Raw genomic sequence first — 26,467 nt, 5'->3', positions numbered from 1 at the left:
TGAAAGATATAGAATTTATTTTAAATAAAATTCCCTTTAGATTTTTATTAAAGTTGAAGAAATGTTAAATGATTTTATCATTAACTAGAAACTTCTAAATGATTATTTAAATATTGAATGGTAAAGCAGAAAATGGAAATACGGAGAGAAACATTTTCTTAAGGTGAAACAATATTAAGATTAGTTTTAATATTTATTCATTCATTTCAATGAATTTTTTAAATTAATAGTGCTCGTAATTTAATTATTGTAAAACTTTGAAAACTTCCATCATATCAATCATTCATATATCATTAGAAAGTTGGAAATATTCCTTTTAAAATGATTCAATCGCATTTTTGATGAAAGAATGCTATATTACCTTTATTCTAAATGAATGTTTCTCTATTCGTAATATAATCAATAATCTTTAAAAGCACACGATAGACAATAAATAAAAAATATTGAATAAAATATGATACATTTTGATGAGAAATGGATGCTTTTTATTGTAATTTTCATATAAACTAAAAAATAGAATTTTAGAAATAGTACTAATAGGTTTATTTGATAATATTTTGAAGTATTTTTTATTAATATCAAGAATTGAATTAAATAATAGTATTATAGATAAATAATAGTATTTATTTATGGCAAAAATAGAGGTTGTATTGTGATTCTATCCATGCATTGTTCTACATTTTGAACTAAAAATAAATCTAGAGTAATAAATTTTATTAGTAGTAACGAGATAAAAAAATCATGGTCCAGAAAGAATAACTGAGGCTGCTCCAGGTAAATTAATTTCCGTCGTGTCCATTGTCACTTCAGATGGAATATTCGAGCCAACACTGGACGCATAAACGGTCAGTTGTTCGGGAATATTCATCCAAGTTCTTGCATCAACAACAACAGTTGTTTCTGAGAAGTTTATTAGTAAAACAACTGGAGGAATATCAGGTAATCTCCGGACTACACCAAGAACATTTTCTCCGACGAGAATCACTTCCATAGATCCTGTTTTCATGATAGGCATCTTCTTTAAAGCGACAAGTTTCTTGAAAAGTGAATAATGCGACACTGGTTCAGCCTTTTGAGCAGCTAAATTGAGTGTTTTATAATTTTCGTGAACAGGAAGCCAAGTTTTGTTAGCAGTTGAGAACCCAGCATTTGTTGAATTATCCCACTGAAATGGAGTTCTAACAGGATCTCTTGATTTTAAATGATATTTTTCAGGACCTAAATTACAACCTGCAGGATCCACAGTTTCATTCCAGGTCATGTTTCTATCCAACATCCCAATTTCATCACCGTAATAAATAATTCCAATTCCTGGTAATACTGCCGAGAGCATTGAAAGCTCGTCAGACCTTCGTACACCATATCTACTGCCAACTCGAGGGTTATCATGATTATCTACTACCCAATTTGCTACGTGACCTTTTGGTACCAAATTCATCCATGCATCAATGTTTCGTTTGAATTCCATCGTACTAGAGTATCTATTGAGAGGATCAATAAACATAAAATTCATTGGAACATCTGATCCAGCTTCATAATATTTTGTTATTTCTGACATACGAGTATAAGCTTCAGTAAGAATGATCTTAGGTTCACCTTTGGGTGCCTTTTTTCCATGAGTATCAATAAGTTTTCTCCAGGATTTTAATATAGTAAAAGTATCCGTAAGATCTTTCGTATAAATGTGTACAAGACCCTCGTAATCATCCTCATCAACTCCTGCATTTGATTTCCTGGGTTCATCAAGATACCTTGGATCCTCGAACATAAAATTGATGGCATCGATTCTAAATCCATCGACACCTTGGTCCAGCCAAAAAGTCAAGATCTTTTCCATCTCTGTATTAACTGCGGCACTTCGGTAGTTGAGATCTGGTTGACCAGCAGCAAACTGATGGAGGTAGTATTGATTACGCTCTTCATTAAATTCCCAAGCTGAGCCACCAAATACACTCAACCAATTATTGGGTGGCTCACTAGTACCATTTACTAATTTGCCGTCCATCCATATGTAGTAATCATCATAAGGTTTAATCTTCTTAACACTTTTTAGAAACCAAGGGTGCTTATTGGAAGTATGATTTGGCACGAAATCTAGCAAAACTTTTAATCCTAAAGCTTTAGCAGTTGCTGTTAAATTTGTAAAATCACTCATAGTACCAAAAATAGGATCAATCTTGGTAAAATTTGAAACATCATACCCAAAATCTACCATTGGACTTTCGAATATTGGCGACAACCATATTGCACTCACATTTAAGTCAATCAAATGTTGAAGTTTGCTCGTTATACCATTTAAATCGCCCACACCATCACCATTACTATCCATAAAACTTCGAGGATATATTTGGTAAATAAAACTGTCTTTCCACCATTCTTTTGTTGGTTTAGGTGCAGCATCAACTCTGATTGTTGTTGAGACCAAAATACATACTACGATCCAACGAAACATTTTGTTCAACTACTCTAGGTTAATCTGTTGCTAATACTTATATAGACCATACCAAGGCAAAGAGAAATAAACTCTTAGTAAACAAATACATTAAAAAAAAAACGCATGCGTACATAAGCATGAACTCAATCATTGTTTTTAGTGTTAAATTCAGTTATCTAGCAAATAATAGTGATGTAAGAGTCCTTGGGTAACTTTGAACATGCGAACACATTAGATAAATTTTAATTGGGTTATTATGAGTTAATTCAAGACAATTTAATCAATTAAAAAGACACATGTTTGTATTTTTAGTGAGAATATAAATTATTGTTAAATATTTTTTTTTATCACAAATTGAGATTTTCTGTCTTTATGAAATGTAGAGTAATCTTTCTTGTACAGATTAAAGATTATTTTGAACGCATTCAATCACTGTGCATTGAACGTTGAGGTACTTCTGGCACACTTGAAGTGTTCCTTAGATTCTTGACTTTTTTCTGACACGTTTAGCTCGAGTAACAAATATCTCTCCGATTCCTATTGGAAAAATCCTTTCAATCTCAAAATCACATTTTTCTGAGAAAATAGCGAGACTTAAATCTAACTTTTTTCCTCAGTAGAGAGAGAGTCGTTTTCTTTTACTTCTTTTTATTCTCTCACATCGTTTTCTAAACTAAACCAATACTCGTAGAGAAAATATTTTGGTTTCCTCTTTCGTTTTGCAATTAAGAAGCTTCAGTGAAATTTTTCCGTAATTAGATGTATGTATTAAACATGAAGGTAGAACGTCATGCATTTTGGTAGCATTCATGCATGTTAAGTGATCTAAGTAAATAAAATTAAAAGCTTATACTTATGCAAATAATTAATGCCTATATTATTTTTTATCTCATTTGCAAATTTTATTAAGAAAAAGTATATTATTTTAAAAATAATCTGCAATTTTAATTTCTAAGGTTTTCCAGAGATTCATTTAAGTTATTACCTACCAAGTTCTTGGCAATTTACGAGTATAATTAACTTCCTCTGTTATTAATCTTCATTATTCATTACAAGTTTCAAAATGTACTTGAATTTTGCAAAAACATTTTTATGTTATTCTACTTATTAGTGAATTAAAGTAAACATAAAATGAGAAATGTAAGGCAATTATTATTTCATTAATAGAAAAAGTATAATACTGTCGAAGTAATTAAACATGTAAATTATTCTTAATGGATTAAGATAGAAGACAATTCCAAATTGCTAATTTTATCTATAAATACAGCTTGATGATAATCACGATAATAATTTCAGTGTTCTTAAATCAGATAATGAAATTCAGTTATTGGAAAATTTTCGACCATCTTATAAATTTTTTTAAAACTTTCAATTCATTGAAATGCAAAAAATGTTAATGCAGAAAATTATTTCTTATTGCTCTTAATCATTAGCTGTATTATTTCATTTTAATGTCATTTTTTATTACTTTTCTTTTGGAACAATCATAATTATCCTCACTCTATAATTAGTATTAAAATTAGTTCGAGTGTTCATTTTAAATAATAACTGGACATTTAAAATTTATCCAACCGTTGAATTCAATTATTGATCCAACTTGAATATGAAGCTTCAATAAAAATCAAAACAAACATTTAATATTTATTTATTTAGTGTAAATAATTTCATTACTGCGACATCTTTAAATAAACTTCCTAAAAATAAAAAATTTATCCTTTATTGAGATGCAATAAATTTGAAATAATACTTAACATGATTGAAAAACGAAATTCGTATTCATGAAACGTGTACTCATATAAAAACTGGAAAGTTTCATTTTTTATAAAAGGTTTACGTTAAGTAGACCTCGTAAAAATGAAAGCATGATACGAACACGAGCTCTTTGAATGATCCTACAAACGGGAAAACTCGTTAAAAGCAGTTTTACCACAGTATGGTTCACAAAAGCATCCTTGACTATTTTTCAAGCAATCTAAAGAAAATCGGATATTACAACAGTAGTGATGATCTTAGAGTTACCTACCTCCAATGTTTATGTCACACGTATTTTTCCACCAAAGTATAGTTGTCTTTTGATAACTTTTATCTGAAGGTCTTTAGTCAAAACAATACGATAACTGCACATTTATTCCTTGGATTGATACATTATCAATTTATATGGAAAGACAAATAATGGAAAATTTGTAATGAGGGCAAAAAAAATTAATTATCAGTTTTATTATCGATATAAAAAATTTAAAAAATTATTCTCAAGAATATTACTAAACTGGAATTTACTATTAATCATACTAAGTGATAAATAACAGAGGAGTTAATGTTTAAATTACAATAATTTTATTTCAACTGAATAAGAGTTGTTTAATAATAATAAATAATATAGAGTTCATTTTTTTTTATTTATTGTGGACAAATATGAAAGTCATTAGCATAAAATTTATCACATTTTTCTCATTTTTCAGACCATTATAAATGAATATTTACTAAAATCAATTTAATTTAAATAATAAATGTTGAGAAAAAAAATTTTAAATGAAGTGAATATTCGCAGTGATTTGCACTGTTTTATTTTTTAAGAGTTATAAAAGCGAGTATTAGTGTAATTATTTCAATTATGTTTAATAATCTAGAATAGATTTACGCAAAATAATGCAACTCGCTTTAATCCTTAATCTCGTAATAACAATGTAATCTTTTGCTACTGGATTAATGGCTATTTTGAACAAACAATAATTAATCCTAGACTAAAAGAATTACCATAATTCTATTATCGATAATAAATACTCGAATAAACCATTAAACTTCATTATTACTGTAACAATTACAGTGTAACCTTGTTTTTGAAATCTAACGAGGCCATTTAAACTCTCGAAAAAGTTAGTTTGTCGAACGATTGTAAAACCTGACCAGAAAAGATTGATTAGTGAGTTCCATTTTTCACCTCTGAAAATTTAGGAAAAGTGGAACGAAACGCAGATAGTAGGCTGGGTAACAGGACTCGTTAGTAAATGTCACGCACGTGTCAAATAACGCAGAGATTGCTTCTGCTTGTTACATCTTCAAATTTTTATAAATTACTTTTAAATTTGATCACTCAGCCTTGTTTTATCTGGTATATTTATTTACCTTACTCATCAATATTCCTTATACTGATTGTGTTGACTTGCAATATCATCTCCATGTCCGTGGCTCTGAAAGAAAATCACTACCAGTTGTTAACACTGTAAACCTCGAATTTAAAAATGTTTTATTTCAATACATCAATAAAAATGTAGGAATGTGGCAAAAATATTTTTGTCGTTGCTACAGCATGATAACTTAGTTTTCTGCTGATAACGCAGGATCTATGAGGCCTGTACGGACAAATAAGCATATCGATGGATTCGTGAGAATGAGATCTTTTTATTGCAATAGTTAAAATTATGATTGGAGCATAATTGATGCTAAAATTAAAGCAAGTTCTGATTTTACCCCATTTTAGGGGTGAAAAAATTGACTTTTCATAAGTTTGACCCGATTCCGCATTTCTACGCTTTGAGACGAAGAGAATAAGTCCTCGATCATCAAAAACGGACAACTTTGATTTTTCGACCCAAAAAAATGGCAAGTGGTACCCCTTTCCATTTTTTTGGGTCAAAAAATAAAAGTACTCCGATTTTCAAGTTTGACCACTCATTCTCTTCGTCTTAATGCGTAGAAATGCGGAATCCAGGCACCGCCCGGAAAAATTTACTTTAACACCCTCAAAATGGGGTAAAACTGGATACACATTAAAACTCATCATCCCCTTCACTTTAAACCCTTATAACTTATGAACGGACGGTCCAATAATCATTTTTAGGGACGTTTTAAAAACCTAAAAATCTGAGCTATCTAACGATATCCATAGATTTACTGGAAAAAATTTCTTTCACCCTTAAAATCGCTAGAATATAAAAAAAAATCACATTTTTCTGAGAGTTTGCCAACTATTTTAGCAATTTTGAGGGTGAAATAAATTTTTTAAATCTTCTTTATGGATATGTATCTTTAACTTAGACTCGAAGTTTCTAAATACATCCTTAAAATCATCGTCTGATAATTTTTCCACGAGTTATGAAGATCCGAAGTCGAAAGTAGATCATTTTTTTACCCTTACTCCGACTTTAAATCCTTATAACTCTTATACAAGTTATCGAATGATGATTTTAAGGATGTATTTAGAAACTTCGAAATCTAAGTTAAAGATACATATCCATAAAGAAGATTTAAAAAATTTATTTCACCCTCAAAATTGCTAAAATAGTTGGCAAACTCTCAGAAAAATGTGATTTTTTTTTATATTCTAGCGATTTTAAGGGTGAAAGAAATTTTTTCCAGTAAATCTATGGATATCGTTAGATAGCTCAGATTTTTAGGTTTTTAAAACGTCCCTAAAAATGATTATTGGACCGTCCGTTCATAAGTTATAAGGGTTTAAAGTGAAGGGGATGATGAGTTTTAATGTGTATCCAGTTTTACCCCATTTTGAGGGTGTTAAAGTAAATTTTTCCGGGCGGTGCCTGGATTCCGCATTTCTACGCATTAAGACGAAGAGAATGAGTGGTCAAACTTGAAAATCGGAGTACTTTTATTTTTTGACCCAAAAAAATGGAAAGGGGTACCACTTGCCATTTTTTTGGGTCGAAAAATCAAAGTTGTCCGTTTTTGATGATCGAGGACTTATTCTCTTCGTCTCAAAGCGTAGAAATGCGGAATCGGGTCAAACTTATGAAAAGTCAATTTTTTCACCCCTAAAATGGGGTAAAATCAGAACTTGCTTTAATTTTAGCATCAATTATGCTCCAATCATAATTTTAACTATTGCAATAAAAAGATCTCATTCTCACGAATCCATCGATATGCTTATTTGTCCGTACAGGCCTCATAGATCCTGCGTTATCAGCAGAAAACTAAGTTATCATGCTGTAGCAAAGAAAAAAAATATTTTGTTCCCCATGGTCCCACGAAGGGAACGTCGGGGAACATTCGGGAGATGTTTGGAGAACGACCTTTATTCATGCGGGGACATATTAAAACACTCTCAATGCCTTAAAATGAAACACTACGATTTGCAGTAAAGATCTAACGTGTTTGTAAGCGCATTACTGCAATGGAATCCAACAGAGATTTTCCTCAGAATCATAGTGGCACTTCATTCTGAAGCTGTATCACTTGTGCCTAGGTTGTACTAATGCCAAGAGGATACCAAGAAGGGAATTAAGATACAGCAGTGATGACTAGACTGGTATAAAATTATGCTATTACGTTTGCTATTTATTCTACATACCTACTGGGTTGCTGGTACTTCCTTTTAAGACTTCTCTAGCACACATGCATTCAGAATACATGTGAATAAATGCTACATCTTACACTCTTCCTCATATTTCATATTCATAATACGTAAATAAACTGTGTAACTCAAGTCGATCAATATCTCCAATATTATTTCTTTCTAGATTTAATTAATCGTTAATAATTATCGAAATGGCATCACTAAATAAGATGCTTTGTCATTGACATTAAAGCTGACTGTATTGACGTTTTATTATTCTATTACTCAATTTCTTAACTGAAGCATAAGTAAATAATCAACCCCAAGAGTTAATGGAAGACTTAGAGAATATTTTATTGTTGATTATTATGAACAAGCTAACTTGTTACCTACAAGTTACCAATTGGGTATCCATCTACACCTAACTCCGATGTTAGCAACTTGTTTCTGGTAGAGTAGGATTGTGAGATATAATTGAAGAAATTGAACCAATTATTTAAAGCTCAAAAAATGGAATAAAAAAAAACACATCTCGTTATATAATTTTCTTGAATAAAATTAACTTATTTTTAGACATCTTAATTAAGCTACTGAATGTACGTAATAAAGAACAAAGTGATTATGTCAATATCTTTTAAGTAACTTTCAGTCATTAAAATCTCTTTTATAATACAATGATTGTAATTAAAAATGGTGTTTTTTATTGGATTTTCTATCTAAAGAGCTGTCAAGGGCGTCATTTAATAACTGAAACATTATTAAAAGCACGTAGATATTTTTTCTGATAATCCTTGCATTAATTGCATAAAACTGCAGCAGTAGAGACGATTTATTTTAGAGTCACATATAACTCTTTTCAGTTTCAAGCGTAAGTTGTTAAAATAATTAGTAAAAATAATCTTGTATGTAATGGCGTGCGACACTTGAAAGAGTTAGCAACGCAAATGGGTTGGGTTAGAGGGTTGGAGAATGAGGGAAAAGAAATAGAATGAGTGCTGGCGAGTGAAGCTATAATTAAAATGGGCCACCGGCTGGTTCTAAAACCTTATACCCTTTCTCCTATTTTCTCTCTTATTTGTACTAGTCTTGGTGCTTAGTCTACGCACGCATTTCTGTGGTTGCTTAGTATACATATTTTATTCGTACCAAAGTTAATGACTCGGATTTTTAGCTACTCTACGTGCAGCTATCCGCCTGAGCTTTTTACAGAAAGAATTCTCATATTATTATGTGAGATGCTTTTTCAGCTAAATAGGGTACACATCACGTATTTTTTCAATATAAAAAACTAACTACATTTTTACATGCCTTATCTACTATGATTAATTACATTCTACGTGGAATTTATCCTTTAAATTTTTTCCCCCCTGTAGAAATAATGTTTCTATTCCATTTTTTTTTTATTAATATGTTTTTATGCAGTTATTATACTCCAGTCCTCGTGCAAAAAAAAAGGGTCAATAAGTAATTTAGTTAATTAGGATTAAAAGAAATCAACTTTTGCTGATTTGAACCTGCACATTTTGCTTCATACCTCTTTAACGAAGTAAAATTCGCATATCTTTCAAAGGAACTAATTTGGTCTTTGAAGTATAGTAAAACTCTTGGTCGTTTCACTTTTTTGCAATTCAACCTATCATTTGAGATACCTATAATTGATTACCATGTGAGTTTATCGATATTACATTACTTTAAAGCATCAATATGACTATTATAATATTTTTATTCACAGAAAAAAAGTTTTAACATCAATAACACTCGTCAACTATCCTTTACATCCGCTTTTTCGCACTTAGATATTAAAAAAAAAATTTTTTTCATTTTCATCGTAAAAAAAATTAATGTCTGAGCCTCGAGTGAATATTAAAAACCAGGGGATATGAAATTGTTTATTTTAGTCTTACTTTATCTCGCTCATTTGTTGAGAAATAATTAGTTGGTTCGAGATGACAAAATTCTTTTGAGAGAGAATTAAAAGCTTATCAAACAATCTGAAAAATTTAGTTATATTCAATTGAATCTAAAAATAAAAAAAAAACACCCTGCATATGTAGGCGACTCGAAAGAATAGAAAAAATGGGGCAAGATTCCATTCAACGAATAGCAGAAATGCAAATTTTTTCTTTTGTCTTCTTTTTTTTTGTTGTTGTATAAAGAGTTTAGGTCGCTTTAGCAGCTAAGGTCATTAGCGACCACAGGATGCATTATGATATACAAAATATATGTTTGCAATTAAGTTTTAACAAAGTACAGTGCATTTGTGGAGATGAAGAAAATTTTCTAGGGAAATAAATTTATTTTCTGAACTGTATAACGTAATTTAATTTAACATTTAACGAATAAAAAATATTATAATTTACATGAAAAAATATAAATTAAACAAAAAGCAGTCAGATAATAAAAAGCTTTTTATATATAAATATATAAAAAAAAAAATAAAATACAAAAGCTTTGTAATGTGAAATGCATATTGCGTAAATGATACTCGTACTGCTTACCCATTCATAAAATACCTTGCTGAAATTTCAGATGTTTTATAAATCATGGGACTGTGTCCTAATTTTAATCCTAGAATTTTATTTGCATTTAGATCAGTATTTATCATCTATAAAAATTAAATTAAGGGTAAGGGAATGGATTTTAAATAATTTTTCATTAAAAAGGACCTTTCAGAAATTTTTTTAAGAAGATCAAACTATTAATAAAATTCTTTAAAAGTCTTAATTACTATTTTTTATCCAATAAAGATCAAATTAACTATTAAACCAATTCATTAAATCAAGTCAATTGGAAAGTTCGGTATTTCCAATGTATTAAAACGACTAGAACCTATTGAAGGATTGATATTTCAATGAATAAAGATTTCCTGAAAATAAAAGATTGAATGATAATAGTAAAAATATTGAGGGCAAGGATAATGAATATTCAATATAAAAATCGTAAAGAATATATGTTTAATATAAATGAAGTCTAGAACCGTAGTACAAGGGTCATAATCAACTCCCCTTTCACACTTTAACGGCTAACTGAAATCGATTCACCTCACAGTTAGATTGTCGTATTTTTAGGACTTGTCCCACAATCGTTTTTTAACTTTTTATTATTCTTTTTATTTCATGCACAGTCCTCTCTTTTAACGTTTACGTCGTCAACAGGCTTTACTAATACCCTCTCGTGTGAGATAGGTCGTTAACGTACAACGTACGATGCAGTGTCACTAACAACAACTATTTCGACGTTGCTGCATAGGATAGTTTTATTACTTTAACCAACAGTCTATCATTAAAGTTGAAAGCTTGTCCCAGCGCATATGATGGTTCGAACATGAGAGAAAAAAACACCACATTGATACAATGGCGTGGACATTACAGTTAATTAAAATAACGAGCATAACGAAAGCTAATGGGGTGATGTAAAATAAATTTGTTTTACGAAAAAAAATAAATAAATATCATAGTTATAGCTTTTGTAAATAAAATATTTGTTGTATTGATTTTTTTTATGTCAGTTTATTTTACTTAATCAGGTCATGGCATATCAACGCTCTGTTGAATTAAATAAAAAATATTTCATAAGTTCATTAATTAATATGTACCCTAAAAATGACCATGACGAAGGTGATTTTTATAGCTTTTACAACAATTAGCTCCTTAGATATAAAATTAAATTTTATGATTATTTATCGTTGGAATTAATTTATCATTTTTTATTTATTTGATATTGTTTAATATATTTTCAAGCAGTTAATTGTTGAAGAAATCTTCAATTGTAAACTCTCCTCTCAGCAGGATGAAGGAAAGCACATGGAGTCCACTCCTAGGAATCAGCTGATTCCTGATCCAACACTGTGTTAGTCCAAATCATTCATGTAGTCCAGTAAGAGTGCAATCTAATCAGCAAATCGAACCTCCTATTTTGGATTTATTAACATGATATCGAAAAATTCGATCATTATTCTTTTTCTCCTATATCGTAAATTCTGTATTGCCAATTAAAAACTTTTATTTAAAATTTTTTTTTCAGAATTTATCGATATTTACACATCTTTGTCTGTGAATGATTTTTCAGAATCCCCGTGTAATTTTACATTAAAAAAAACCTTGGTTCAAAATGGAAGGTTCAATTTTTTATTCCCCGATTTCTATTTGCCACCCTGACTGGACTAATGGTCTAATGTTAGACTCCATCTATTTTCATCCCCATCAAAAATATCTCAAACAAATTCTGGCAAAAATATCCTCAAAACTAATATTCGTAAAAAATTCATCTCCGCAAAAAAACTATTTGATTTACATTTTCTGCAAAAATTTGATTTTATTTTTCCAGGACACTTAATTCTGAATTTTTAGTTCCCCTCTTCACCTTTCATACCCTCTTGTCACTTTAATAATCTCCGAATAAATGTCACCTTACGTAAATTACGTTGAAAAATGCGTCGATTCGATCACGATATTCGTATTCGACGGGAATCCACAACACTTGATGCCTGCCAGGGTTGTTTCTTTCCCTAAAAAAAATATGAAAATATTAATAAAATAATATTCAAATTGATTTAAAACTTCTTTCCTATTTTTAATAATTTAAATAAATATTTTTTTATTTTGTATTTGCTATTCAGATTCTATCTCATGACTGCTCCGACTTCGATTATACGAAAAAGTTGGCAGAGAGAAAAGTTGTCGCTCATTTACGGTTGGGTGTATTTTCTGAAAGCGAAAAGGTTATAAAATAGCCGTAAAAAAGCTCCTTTACTGTTTTATTTTACAACCTACAATGTAGTCAAGTGACGTGAACGTAACCACGGGTTTTTGCTCATCCTACCTTTTGTCAGTCTCAAGTAGTAATGAAAATGAAATATAGAAGAGTTATAAGGCTGTCAGCTTACATATTTGATGAATATTTTTGATCATAAGTAGTATGACATGCAAAAAAAAAAAAATATAAAATAAAACAGCCAAGTATACTCTTGAAGCATTTTTTATCATAAAATTAAATGGAATAAATTTACTGGAAAATATTTTTAATGAAAAATTAAGTTTATCAATGCATCAAAAATTATTGATAAATAATGAATAGATACATCAATTCTAATTCCTGTATAGATAGGAAGCTAAAAGGTTATTTTTATTATTTTGTATGTGTCAATAATTTTTAACTTCAATTCGATGTTAAATTCATAGATGCTGATATTCTGTGAAAGTCTACCTAAATTAATTATCTTTGTAGTTAAATTAAGCAAATATATTATATTGCAAATATTTATTCAGTACCAACTGAATATAATTAGGAAAATATTTGCTAGGATTTTAAATATTTTCTACTGAAGTAATAAATTTTTTTAGGGAATGTTAATATTATATAAAAATGCCTTAAATAATAACTTTCCATCTATAATATTTGACTAAAACATGCTAAAACAGATAAGTAGATAAATAATTAAAAATTTTTCATAAATTTTAGTTATATTCAAAAAAAAAATTAGAAAAAAAATTATCTACAATATTGTGCCAAGTTCTGCTGTTTTTTAAAATATATATTTAACCACCCAAAGTATTTTAAAATAATAGCAGAAAGATTTTTGAAAAAGAAAAAAATTATTTTAAAAATTAGTCACGAAGGTAATAATAACAAACTAAACCGAAAATTCTGTGTAGAAGAATATTTGCAATCTCTCTTTTGCAATCATGGATTCAATTATTTTTTTACATAGGACACTTTGCATTCAATCTTGGAAAATATGTAGGAAATAAAAAGATGTACCTAAGGGTGTAATATCCTTCTTTTCTCCTCGAAAATACACTGAATTGATTCTGAAGAATGTCCAGAGAAGTTGGAAACTCGAATTCCATCAGTAGGGATTTTTTTTTTTTATTTGTGACCCAACGACTTTTCCTCACCTGTTATTTGTTCAATCCGCATGGGTATTTGGTGAGGAAATTCAATCGTTTTGAATTTTTTTATTTAGTTGATTGATTCAATAATTGACATTCTGAAATTCTAGAAGTACTAACTATCAAAATTTCTTTTGTTACATTATTACATTTTTTTTCATTACAATATTTTTTTTTTGTTACATTCAGCACAAACTTTCTCACTTGTAAAGAATACTAAAAGTAATTTATTAATTACTCTTTCATCCAGAACTTGCTCTAGCTGGCCACAAAACTTTTTTCACAATTCCACTTACTGTTCTGCATATAAATCATACTCATGATGCTTGGATCGCATATAAATCATGCTTTAACGTACCTACCTCTTAGTCAAGAAAGGTATAACGTTGATGCACATAAAATAAAAATATTTTTGTTTGTATTTTGATTGTTGTACTTTAAACAACATGGCAACCATCATATGGTTGTATGCAAGATTAGTCTTCTCCCTCTAGGGTAAAATAAAATACTTGTCAGAAAAAAATTTATAGCTTTTGAATTTTTTATTACTTTCATCTTTTATAGTAAATCCAAGACAGATTCTCATACAAAATAAAAAAAGATTGCCGGAAGTTGAATCATTTATGTATTTTTTCAAAATGCTTGCCATGTGGAAAAGCTTTTTAGCTTTATATGAAAAATTATAACATGCATTTAATAAATAAATAAATAGATAAATAATATTTAATAAGAATTTATATATTTTATTCATCAACGTTTTTTTTGGATATTCTTAGCTTCACTGACCCACTAGACTACTTCGTGGCTTCAAACGAAGAATTCCAATAGTTTGCAAGTCATCTCGAGGATTCAAAAGAAAGTTGTGCCGACGTTTTATTGCGTTTGTGCAAACATTTTCAAATTATCTAAAATTTTTTTTATTTCAACTTTATGGAATATTTTTTTCGTTATCTTCATTTTTATGTATCCCACAAAGTCTTCTTTGTAGTTCATAAAAGTCTAAGTAAGAAAAGAAACTTTTTTATTTAAAAAAAGAACGAAAAAAATAATCTATTTTTGAAGAAGAAAATGAGGAAAAATATTTTTTTATTTGAACATCCTTAAACAAATAATCTTATTATCTTTGTGTTAACAAAGTATACTAAATATGTTTTTTTCTTCAAGAAAATTGTAAACATCTAGAATCTCTTTAATCTTTTAATCAACTTTCGCAAACTTTCCAATAGTTTTGAAGTGTCATGAGTTTTATTATAAATTACAAAGCTACATTTCTTTTTTGTCTATCAAGTGTAATGAAATCGTTCGAATAGTTGTCGTCAAATAACATGATATTTATACCAAGAGATACAGCACAATATTCTCCAAAGAAGAATAGTTTGTATTTTCCGTCAGAGTTTTAATGAATGATGAATTATGACAAGAGGGAGATGTTCATTGTGAAAAATACAGAGATAAAGTTGTCGAGGGATTGTCAGATTTTAAAACGGCTCAGTGATCTGATACGCAATCGCTTCACGAACTTTTACATCAGCGAAAATGCAGCAAGTCGATAGAAAAGTTTCTTGATAATTGTATTGCACTTAAATGTTCGTTTTTTTTCTTTCTTTCTTCTTTTTTTTTGTTCAAAGTTTCGTGACAAAGATTCGTAGATAAGACGATGTCGAGCAAAATAAAAAGCTTAAATTCAAAGGAAGCGAAAAACGTAATAACGTTGGGCGACGAATTCTTAACCAAGACAATGTCCAACTTTAGTTCATTCAGAAAGATTGTCTTAAATTATAAGTTTCTTTTATTTTTCTTTTTAATTATCACAGCTTAACCTATGCTACTGTACTGAATATGTATGTACATTTATTCAAACCCACTAAAATCTTATCATGAATAAAATTAATTGAGTGTAAAAACAGAATGACATTATTGAAAAGAATGGCATGTGTATGTATAATATGCAAAGCGTTAATGGAGCTGAAGATTACCTATTTCTCCATAATTCTTCTGTAAGCTTATTCTGGTGTAATAAAAGATGAATCACTGGAAAAATGTGTTTTCAATCGTGCTATTTCTTTTGACCTTTTGCCCTACTCATGCCTTTTAAAAAATTCTCTTAAATAGCTTCCTTCTATTTAGATTTCAAATGCGATAAAGTACAACTTGTATACTCCACTGGCGGTTACTTTAGCAGTAATAGCTAATTTCTTTTTTACATTTCATGGTAATTTTTTCTCTGTTTCAACTAATGTAATGAACGGGAAACAATTTTATTTTTTAATTAAGATCTGAGCAAAGTAACATTAAATTTCAAATGTGATTGTAAATAATGGTGATAATAAAGTGCTTGTAAACATTAGATATTTTTTTTAATAGAATTTTTTATTACCCTTTAAATAGCTTCGTAAATACCAGATTTATTGATAGTGAAATCATTCTAAATTCCTTCTTTTCGCGATTGTAGTTTTTTTAAAGAGCTTTTTTAATTTTTACTTGAGTCAACTTGAAACTTTGTATGGATAATTAATATTATTTTTATACAACAAATATTTTAAGAACTTGTTGAACAATTAAACAGATAATTCCTTCGTTTAATTCTTATCTTACCATTTAAAATATTTGAAACTAACAAAAATTTTAATTCATCGTTTAAAATGTTTAATAATAAAATATTTATTAATACCTTGGTTATTAAGTTTTATTAATATTTATTTTAAAAAATGAGTGAAATAATTTTTTTCATCTCGTTCAAAAATAAAATAAATCTACATAGATCTTTTTTGGCATAGTTAGATCTACTTTATAGATGCATTAATTTTTTTATCATCAAGATCGACAAAGATCTCGTTGATGTACATTAATTTGTATAGATCATATCTATACACCGATCTACGCAAATCGAATTTTCTTTGGTTTATTACATTTAAGTAGATCTAAAAAATAACAAAAAATTATAGATCTCTGTAAATCTATTTAATTTTGTCCCTGAATACCCTATTAACAATCAGCACGCGTGCGTGTCAAGATTGATGTCATAGATATACACACTTCTACACTTTCGGAAGATAAACAAGACAAAACAAGCTTCGATATTTGTGTTAAAAATTGTCATTCTTGATTATCTAAAAACAATAATGCACGGTACTCATTGTAGAAAAAAACTTTAATCAAAAAAAGACAATTACTATCTGATTATTTTTTCAATCAATTTTTGTTGTCTCAGACGAAAAAAAAAAAGAAGTAAACAATTCCATTAAATTGCAATGAGTTGAAAAAAATTTATTAGTTTACGTACAAGTTCGTCACAGTATGAAGTTAGTGCTTACATAGAGGAGGATGCTGAGGGAATTGGGAGATAAAACTGACAAGTATAAAACTATAGGAAAGGTGGTCACATGTCTTCAGCTAAACTTTTGTTTCTTCTCTTCTTTGGTCTCATCCTACAACTCGGAGAGATATCGCTGTTGGCTTTTGGGAAAATTTATTGCCCCGATATAGTCCACAAATGCCGTTAACATCGACGAGAATTTCGAGCTAGAGCTGCAGAGTCCCGTATCGCACGAAAGGCACTTCCGCTTCCTCGCGCTTCCTGCTCGATTTCGTGTTGTCGGCATTACTCATTCTAATGTCGTTGACGTTCGGCAGCAACTGTCGGTTAGCATCTACATAAAATAAAGTAAGGCCAGGATAGTGAGAACAATATACAAGTTACTGAATGTGTACTAACTTCTCTAAAAGGACGAATAAAAATTTCAATCTACATTACATTCGTATATAAACCTTGAGGTTTTATAAAACTAAGTGTAGAAGCTTGCGTGAGAATAAGCTTGCGTGTCGACATACGTAAAAATGAGTCGATTCGCAAGAGTTCGAATTGAAGTAACTACAGTCGATTTAGAAAATTTTTTTCATCTAAAAAAATTCATTTGCTTGTTCTTTATATTATTTTCCAAAGGCTCATTTAAATATGAAAAGTAATGGTATATTTATTTAAATATGTATATTTGGTCGAAAAATATTTACACTGTAGATTCCTATTACTTTGACGGCAATAAAAGAACTGAAGCCTGATGATGCTTTTGTTCTACGTTATAGCACTCGCACAAAGCTTAAGTTGGCGTGCTGCCATTTGCATTCTCATTACCATCGTCGACCTTATTCAAATACCCAAGCAACAGCAGCCGGATGGCGGCACCTTCGAAGCTAGAAAATGCAAAGGTTTCTCTCCCCCTGCTTCACAACTTCAGGTCTCTTATGACTAAGACCTTCACACAAAAGAATGAAGAAAATTTACACAAAACTTCTTTCTAACGTTCTTTAAATTGGGGGTTTTAAAAATTTTTTTTAAATTTTTATACAAGTACATTTAATTAGTGGCACAGTGGTCAAACGTTTGTGGAAGACCAAGAACGATTTAATTCTCATGTGGCATAGTATGCTGTACTGCGCACTGTTACTGAGAAAATTGAATTGCGTTGTGGGTCTAGATAGTACAATGGAGCTTGTGACCAGCCGCCAATTGGATCGATATAGTTGCTTTGATTTACACCAAACCTCATATCCCCAATCGTTAAAGCATTTTGATCTAAATGCATTGGTGCTCCACGTGTGGAACTTTGTTGCATTAACTATCAAACCATGTACAGTGGATTTGCTCAGTATATGGTACCTGTGTCTCTCGATAGAGCATTAACTGAGCTATCAAGATTTAAGCTTCTCCTAACGCGAACGAGATTAAGTTCACATTCGACAGAATTAATGTAGCAGTCGAATGCGAATTTGGTACAACTGGTAAAAATATAACTTTACTGAAAATTTATTTGTTATGTATATTTATGGAACTATTTGTTATATACTTTGACCATTCACATCTTTACCAATCTAGTTATTTTAGTATAAATGCTTTTAATACCCTAGACTCGGTAATCCAATGGGATTTTTCCTAACGAGATTTCCATGTGTGTTTTAGATCCCTCGTGGGAAGGATAAATATCGAGGGAAGGATGCTACAATTGTGGACGAAAGCAATACGATGATGTGGATAACTTGGCCACGAACCAGACGAAAGTGGCGTGATCCTGGTGGACAATGGACAAATATCATTAGGATCATTTATTTAGTTATTTTAGCAGATCAGATGGTGCTACGAGAAGCTAAAGGTACTCAGTGTCCACCACCTGAGACAATACCAGGATGTCCATGTTATAATTTTGAAGATGGACTTTTCCTTGAATGTGCTGGTGCTACTGAAGATTCTTTGAGGCTTGCATTAAGTGGAGTTCTTAGTGTTGCTGGCTCCGAAGGTACGTAAAAAGTGAAAAATATATATATTTAATATCGATCAGACTTGGATAGTAGTCTTTAGAGACACATGAAAAGAGAATAAAGTTGAGAGAAAGAGAGAGAAGGTACATGATTGGCGAGTTCGTGACCTGCGAACGTGAAAGCTGATGACCTGGTCGCTAAAGTCGTCATTCAAGCTAAGTAAAAATAAAAGTTGACCTGGATTTAAGTAGTCGGTGACGTCACGTAACCCTAGCAAAGTGTGCTGCGGTGCGAGCTGCAGCGGAATGATTGATGTAATCTCGCTAGCGGCATATTTCAATTTCAATCTCGCACACTGTGCTTCTCTAAACTTAATTACCGTCATATCTTGAGGGATGTTCAGTATATCTATAACTACACACTCACACACACATACGCATACTCATTCACATCTATGTATATATTTGTACAATAAATAATTGGTCTGTATCGAATATATTTTCTCAATAGAAAAATAAACTCAAAAATATACATTTGATTATTTTTTTATTTATTCAGAAGCAGTGGTGCAGTCATTGAGCATCTACGAGCTGGATCGTAAAATAGAGGAGCTCAAGGCAACAGTATTTCCTTCTGGAACACAGATACGACATCTACAAATATCCCACTCAAGTATTCGTGAAATAAATGAGGATGCATTCGTGAAACTCAGCCAAAGTCTTGAATCACTTGGTCTCGTATCTGGACGACTTCAACAAGTGCCACAGAAAGCTCTTGCTGTGCTAACCCATCTTAATGCACTAGATCTCGAAGTCAATCACATTCACGAGCTCCCTAGTTACAGTTTTTTTGGCCTATCTTTGATCAAGCTAAACCTCAAGGGTAATCAAATAAGCAAGATATCAGAGTATGCATTCGCTGGACTAGAAGCTACTCTCACTGATCTTGATTTAGCTGAAAATAAAATTAGGATATTCCCAATGACAGCACTCAGGAGATTAGAACGTCTAACATCATTGCGGTTAGCTTGGAATGAAGTATCTCAATTACCTGAAGATGGATACTCACGTCTAGATGCGCTCAATTTTTTGGATTTAAGCAGTAATAACTTTGAAAAAATTCCATTAAATTGCTTTCGTTGTAGTCCAGCATTGAAGACTCTTTCCCTTTACTACAATGCTATTGAATCAGTGGATCCAGATGCTTTTATTTCACTGACTCACCTTGAATCCATTGACTTGAGTCATAATAAAATCGTCTTTTTAGACATTGCCATATTCCGTGCCAATAAGAAACTAAGATCAATTGATCTTAGTCATAATCATATACATTATATAAAAGGAGTTTTTGCAAATTTGCCTGAACTAAAAGAATTATTTCTAGCAGAAAATAATATTCTTGAAATACCAGCTGATACTTTTTCTGGAAGTATTAGCCTTTCAGTTGTGTATCTACAACAGAATGCTATTAGACGAATAGACTCACGTGGTCTAGCTACTCTTAGCCAGTTGGCCCAACTTCATCTTAGTGGGAATTACATCTCCAAGGTGCCTCGTGATTTTCTTGAGCATTGCGAAAACCTTTCAACTCTTTCATTGGACGGTAATAACATTCGCGAACTCGAGGTGGGTACTTTTGCCAAAGCGAAACAACTGAGAGAGCTACGTTTGCAGGACAATCAAATTACTGAGGTTCGACGAGGCGTGTTTGCGCCTCTACCTTCACTTCTGGAATTACATCTCCAGAATAATGCAATCACAGACATGGAGACGGGAGCTCTGAGATCACTTCACAGCTTGCAGCATGTCAATTTACAAGGCAACTTATTAGCAGTTCTCGGGGATGTGTTTCAAGTATCAAGTGATGTGGGACAAAATGGAGGAGTTGGTGGAAGTTCTCTTGTTTCCATTCAATTGGACAATAATGGACTTGGTGTACTTCATAATGATTCATTGCGCGGCCAAGCATCAGTCAGGATCATGTGGTTAGGTCATAACAGATTAACTAGACTTCAAGCGCCGCTATTTCGTGATTTACTTCTCGTTGAAAGACTATATCTCACGAACAATTCTATTTCACGCATTGAAGACACTGCATTTCAGCCAATGCAAGCACTTAAATTTCTCGAGTTGAGCATGAATCGATTAAGTCATGTCACAGTAAAGACCTTTTCTGAATTACATGAGCTTGAGGAACTCTACCTACAGGATAATGGTCTAAGGCGTTTTGATCCTTATGCTCTTACAGCCCTCAAGCGTCTTCGCATTCTCGACCTGGCAAATAATCACTTGAATATTCTCCATAATACTATCTTTCAAGAAGGACTACCTATACGGACATTGAACTTGAGAAATTGTACAGTTAGTGTGATTGAACAAGGAGCATTCAGAGGACTTAATAATCTTTATGAGCTTAATTTAGAATATAACCACTTAACAGCTACTGCATTAGACCGTCTTGATATTCCAGGATTACGAGTGCTCCGTATTTCCAACAATAATTTTAGCCAAATTAATAGTGAGTCGCTTGATGGTTTGCCATCACTCCAACAATTATCTATGGAGTCAGCTCAAATACATCGAATTCCTGGTGATATTTTCTCGAAAAATAAAAATCTTATAAAATTACTTCTTGGAAATAATTTATTACGCTCACTTCCCGGGATATTATTTTTGGGTTTGGAATCTTTACGAGAAGTCAAACTTGATGGTAATCGTTTTCAAGACATACCTTATGAAGTATTTATCAATGCAACTTCTATCGAATTTCTGTCATTGGCGAACAATGTTGTATTACATGTCGACGTTTCAAGACTAAGTGGATTGACAAATCTTCGTGAATTAGATCTTCGTGGAAACTTTATAATGTCTTTATCAGGATTTGCAGCAGCCAACTTCTCTAAATTATTATCCATCGATCTCAGTTACAATCATCTCACTGCCCTCCCTGCTAACTTCTTCGCTCATGCTACTCAACTGCGCAAGGTTGAATTAGCGGGAAACAAATTTCGCCAAATACCCAGTGTAGCATTATCTGCTCAAAATATTCCAAGTCTCGGATGGTTGAACATGACTGCCAATCCACTAACAAGAATCCACGAATTTAGTTCAGAGGCAAGGTATCCATCTCTCCAAGAGATTCATATATCTGGTACAAATTTGACTATTGTCACAAGTCAAGATTTTGAAGCTTTTCCAGCTCTTTTACATCTCTTCATGGGCAGAAATTTAATATCACGTATATCACCAAGTGCATTTCGTGGATTACCAAAATTGTTAACACTTGATCTAAGTGCCAATGCACTAGAGCTAGTGCCACAAGAAAGAATGAAGGGATTAGAACATTTGAAACTTTTGAATCTTACACACAATCGTTTGAAAGAGTTGGAAGATTTCCCAATGGACTTAAAGTCTCTTCAGATACTTGACCTTTCGTACAATCAAATAAGCACGATAGGAAAAAATACATTTCAGTACCTGGGCAATCTAGCTGAGCTTCACCTTTACGACAACAAGATATCGTCCATATCACCAGATGCATTCAAGCCTCTCAAGAAACTTCGTATACTCGATCTTAGTCGGAATTATTTGGCGAACTTGCCATTGAATGCATTTCGTCCCCTAGAGACACAAATTCGAAGTCTTCGAGCAGAAGGTGGGTAATAAAAGCTTTATTATCTTGAGATAAATGCAATAGTACATTCTCTATCTTTGCATTGGGACCGTCAACAAGCTTTTAAATGACTTTGTTAACAGAGAATCCTCTTCACTGCGGTTGTGAATCTCAGGAGCTCTGGGAATGGCTAAGAGACCACCAGAAACTTGTTGGTGGTGGTGTTGGACGTCATAGAAGCAGTGGGATGGGAGTCAATGATGTAGAGGGTGGACTATTGCGGTGTGAGCAACCCCCTGAGCTTCGTGGTCTCGTTTTCCTAGATCTCGACCCTCATGCCTTTTGTTCAACACCGCTTGTTCTAAAGCTGGCTATTCACGATATCCAACCGTTCTCCATGCTTGTATCTTGGCAAAGCCGCAATCATAGCGGGGTACATGGTTATAAAGTCGCTTATAAAACTCTAGACAACCCTGAAGAGGTTCGTATTTTCACACTTTGTTTCATGATTGTTTCTTAGAAAAAAATATGTTCAGTTAAATCCTTGGAGAATTGCTTCTTTGATAAGAATTTTTTTACTCCGTCGAGTCTTTTTTTTTGTGAGAGAATTTTTATTTGTGAAACATTATAAAAGTTTGAATATTTTAATACTTTTTAGTCTTCTGAGTTTTTTAAAAAAAGATTTTCTGTTAAAAAAAATGGAGAGACAAACGATAAATTTGATTATTTTAACCATAAAAAAGAGATACTTTTATAATTTTTTTTAAGCTTACTTCTTCAACAGTTAAAAAGATGTAAAATTAAAAAGAACTTTTTTACTGATGTCTCATTTCAGAAAATCATATGCTAATTGAGGAAAAATACTTTGAAAAAGCAAAAGAAATTAGCTTCAAAGTATTTTCTTCAAGTTAGTTAGTCATTTGCTTTTTATATTTCATAAATACTTTAAAAGTTGACTAATAATTTAAGGACTTTCTAATGATTTTTCATACGTTTTTATGAAAAAAAAATAATAAATGAATAATTTTTAAAAGTTAAATATAAAAAACTACAAACTAATAACTTCAAAATGCTTTCACGTTTATTAAAACTCAATTTTTTTTATCACAAAAAGATCAATACTTGAAAAATATTAGAATTTTTTACTTATCTTCTGCTTCAAACAAGTTATCGAGTTTATTTTTTCCATTATTAAAAGACATTATTTGATCTAAATATAAAATATTTTTCAACTATACAAATATCTCTGATATGACAACCAAAAAAAGTTTATTAATCTTCCTGAATCAATTTTTTTCATGCACTCTTTACCAAGTTAATAATATTTATCAACAAAGCACGTTATGAATTTTTTTTTCATTAAAAGAAGGAAGTGTGTTATACCACCCGTATGACTGCACTTTACTATCACCTGATATTGAACTAATTTATGATCTATATAATTCTCAAATAAGTTTCCTTCTATTCTCCTTCAAATCAGATGTCAGGTCACGCAACACTAAGGTGACATATTTCGTGCAGACCAAAATTGTGCTAGGCTTGATGATAGTAGACTTATAGTATGATATAAAGCATGACACTATCTATCCATTATTCCAGTCAATAATCAGAGCTCAATGTCATTGAATGCATTATGTTTCAGGCACTAGGATGGATATTGGGTCCAAATGCTCGATCGTTGAGGCTCACCAAGTTATTTTCCAATACGAGATACTTGATTTGCGTAGTGGGTTTGGGAAATTGGCTGACAAGTGTTGAGGAGAGTAACGTAATCAACCAATTGAATGCGTCGCGGGACGACGTATACGAAGCAACATCATTACCTGAGATGGTAGACTCAGCGACAAGTAGATGTGCTGAAGCGAAGACACTTGAAGTACCAAATGCAATAGTTGTTAGTAGTGATGGTGCTCCCATGAGTGATGCTAGCGGTGTAACAAATATTCTCACAAGGAGATTAGGCCTAATTGTTGGCTGTTGTATGGGTTTTGTTGTTTTCATACTCCTCGTTTCCGTTCTTGGCTATTTAAAAGTCAAGAAACAGAGAGAGGCGGTGAAACGCGATCAACAGCCTGTGCCTCCAGAATATATATCTTATCGACACTTTAGCATCCAAAGTGGTGAGGCCGGTAATGCAGCACGAGCTGCTGCTAATCAAGAAGCTCAACATCAAGGTTTTATTAACAACGTGCAGGGTAGTACGAACCTTAATGTATAGCGTCAAGTTAGTGGTTCTGGTGGTGACACGGCCAGCGCGATCACGAACGTTTAATTCACCAGAACCTCTATTATATACGCTGGAAAATCACGTTGCCCTCCACTTCCTTCTTTGGACAATACATGTGTAAAATGATTATCATATTAGACTCTGTGCAAATAAAACAAACACCTTAAGTGTGTGTCTATCTATTTGTGAATTATTTAATCTATTCACAAATATATTATTTGTTTAAGAGAAATAAAAACGATAAATTCATTATTGTGATTATAAAGTGAAAGAAGATAGGAGAAAATTGAACTTAAAAATTTTTTTAGAAATTTTTTACATATATTTTAAGTGCTAAAACTCGTCAGAGTTGATAATTTAGAAATGGTAATTATTTATTTTAACGGAAACAAGATAAGATTGAATGATAAATTAATCATTAGTTTTATTCAATTGTCTTTTAAAATAAATATTTAATAATCTTTTGGTAATTTTGTTCATTAACTAAACAACGGAAATTAAATAGTGAAATTTTAAATGCAAAATAGGATTTAACGCTCAACCATTAATTATGATGCTCAATTATTCAGTATATCGTCTGATACAATTTTTAAGCTAATTTATATTGTTAAAAATTCATTTATTTTCCTTTATGTGATGTATAATGCCAATAATCTCATGTAGATGTCAGATTAATTTGTTCAATAATTAAAGTACTTGTAATACTACCTGATTCAATCAAATTTTGGTATGCAACGTAAAAGAAAAATCAAATGTCTATTTAACTGGATTTAATTTCTTTCAAGTAATTTATCGTGATCATTTATCAGTTTTATTATGGTTTGCAAAGCCAATAGTAATCATGATTTCTTGCTTCCCTTATTGTAAACAATTACCCGAAAATTGAAACAATTGTAAATTATAACTCTTAGCAATTGTGGAAGACCACAACGACTGTTTGGCGGTGTGGTAATACCAGGTGTGTGATACATATTAAATTACAAAACCATCAGACAGGCTGCAAGCTCTACTGCTACATAATACCACGCATATGACCAGTAATTTTCGAGTATGATATCATGTACAATTTTACATATTTCCCCAGACCTGTACTATAACAAACATTACTAAGTCGGTAAATAGACTATCAATCGAATGTTCGTCAACTAACTTTGGTATTGGGGCTAAATTAATTCTAAACAGCGAATAAAACTGTATCACGAAAGCTACACATCGTGTATTATATTCACGTAGCACTGTAATAAAACTGCAATTCTTTTTTAATATAAATCTTTTTTTCTCTTCCTATTTTTATCCTGTCCAAAGTTCCATAAATTTTACTCCAGATGTTACTTATGTCATGTCGTTTTCAGAATTGAATGATAATTACAGAATAAATGACTAAAAATATCCTAAATAAATATAAAATGAATCAGCAAAAGCTGATGATGGAAACTTACCATGTCTTGAAGCTAAAATTTTTGACACGAAATCGATTCTCATTAAAATATCAATTTATCTGCGTTTTAAATTAATCACTCACTCTAAACATAACCATTGTTAAAATTCAATTCATCCATGTTTGTCAAATTTAATGTTCCATAGTTTATTTTAAAAAAAATATTTAAGGTTAATATAAAATCGAAATTTAGTGTAGAAAAAAATTAATTTCTGAAAACTAATTAATTAAAATATTTAACTGAAAATTAAAAAATTTTATTGAAAAAAAATACTGTCAATTAAAAAACAATCTTGATAATGAAATTTCATTTCATTGAAAA

General features: G+C 31.1%; 2 protein-coding genes across 2 annotated transcripts in view; one reads left to right on the top strand and one right to left on the bottom strand.

Annotated features, from left to right (window-relative positions):
* Window positions 1-25,085, top strand: part of LOC118072429 (protein artichoke-like) — a 56,732-nt gene extending 31,647 nt beyond the window's left edge. Inside the window, exons 2-5 of the mRNA XM_035092302.1 lie at window positions 18,573-18,906; window positions 19,427-22,522; window positions 22,624-22,961; window positions 24,123-25,085. Of these exons, the coding sequence (XP_034948193.1) occupies window positions 18,636-18,906; window positions 19,427-22,522; window positions 22,624-22,961; window positions 24,123-24,698 (4,281 nt within the window). The 5' untranslated portion in view covers window positions 18,573-18,635 and the 3' untranslated portion in view covers window positions 24,699-25,085. The remainder of the gene's footprint in view (window positions 1-18,572; window positions 18,907-19,426; window positions 22,523-22,623; window positions 22,962-24,122) is intronic.
* Window positions 604-2,470, bottom strand: LOC118072431 (alpha-glucosidase-like). Its single transcript, XM_035092304.1, has one exon. The coding sequence runs from the start codon at window positions 2,450-2,452 to the stop codon at window positions 740-742; it is 1,713 nt and encodes a 570-aa protein (XP_034948195.1). The 5' UTR covers window positions 2,453-2,470; the 3' UTR covers window positions 604-739.
* Window positions 25,086-26,467: the final 1,382 nt, after the last annotated feature.

This window comes from Chelonus insularis, unplaced genomic scaffold (assembly GCF_013357705.1).
Source record: "Chelonus insularis isolate UGA/USDA-ARS -01 unplaced genomic scaffold, ASM1335770v1 contig_93_pilon, whole genome shotgun sequence".
Classification (NCBI taxonomy): domain Eukaryota; kingdom Metazoa; phylum Arthropoda; class Insecta; order Hymenoptera; family Braconidae; genus Chelonus; species Chelonus insularis.
Note: the sequence above shows the minus strand (reverse complement) of the source record. Positions and strands in the feature narration are given on the sequence as shown.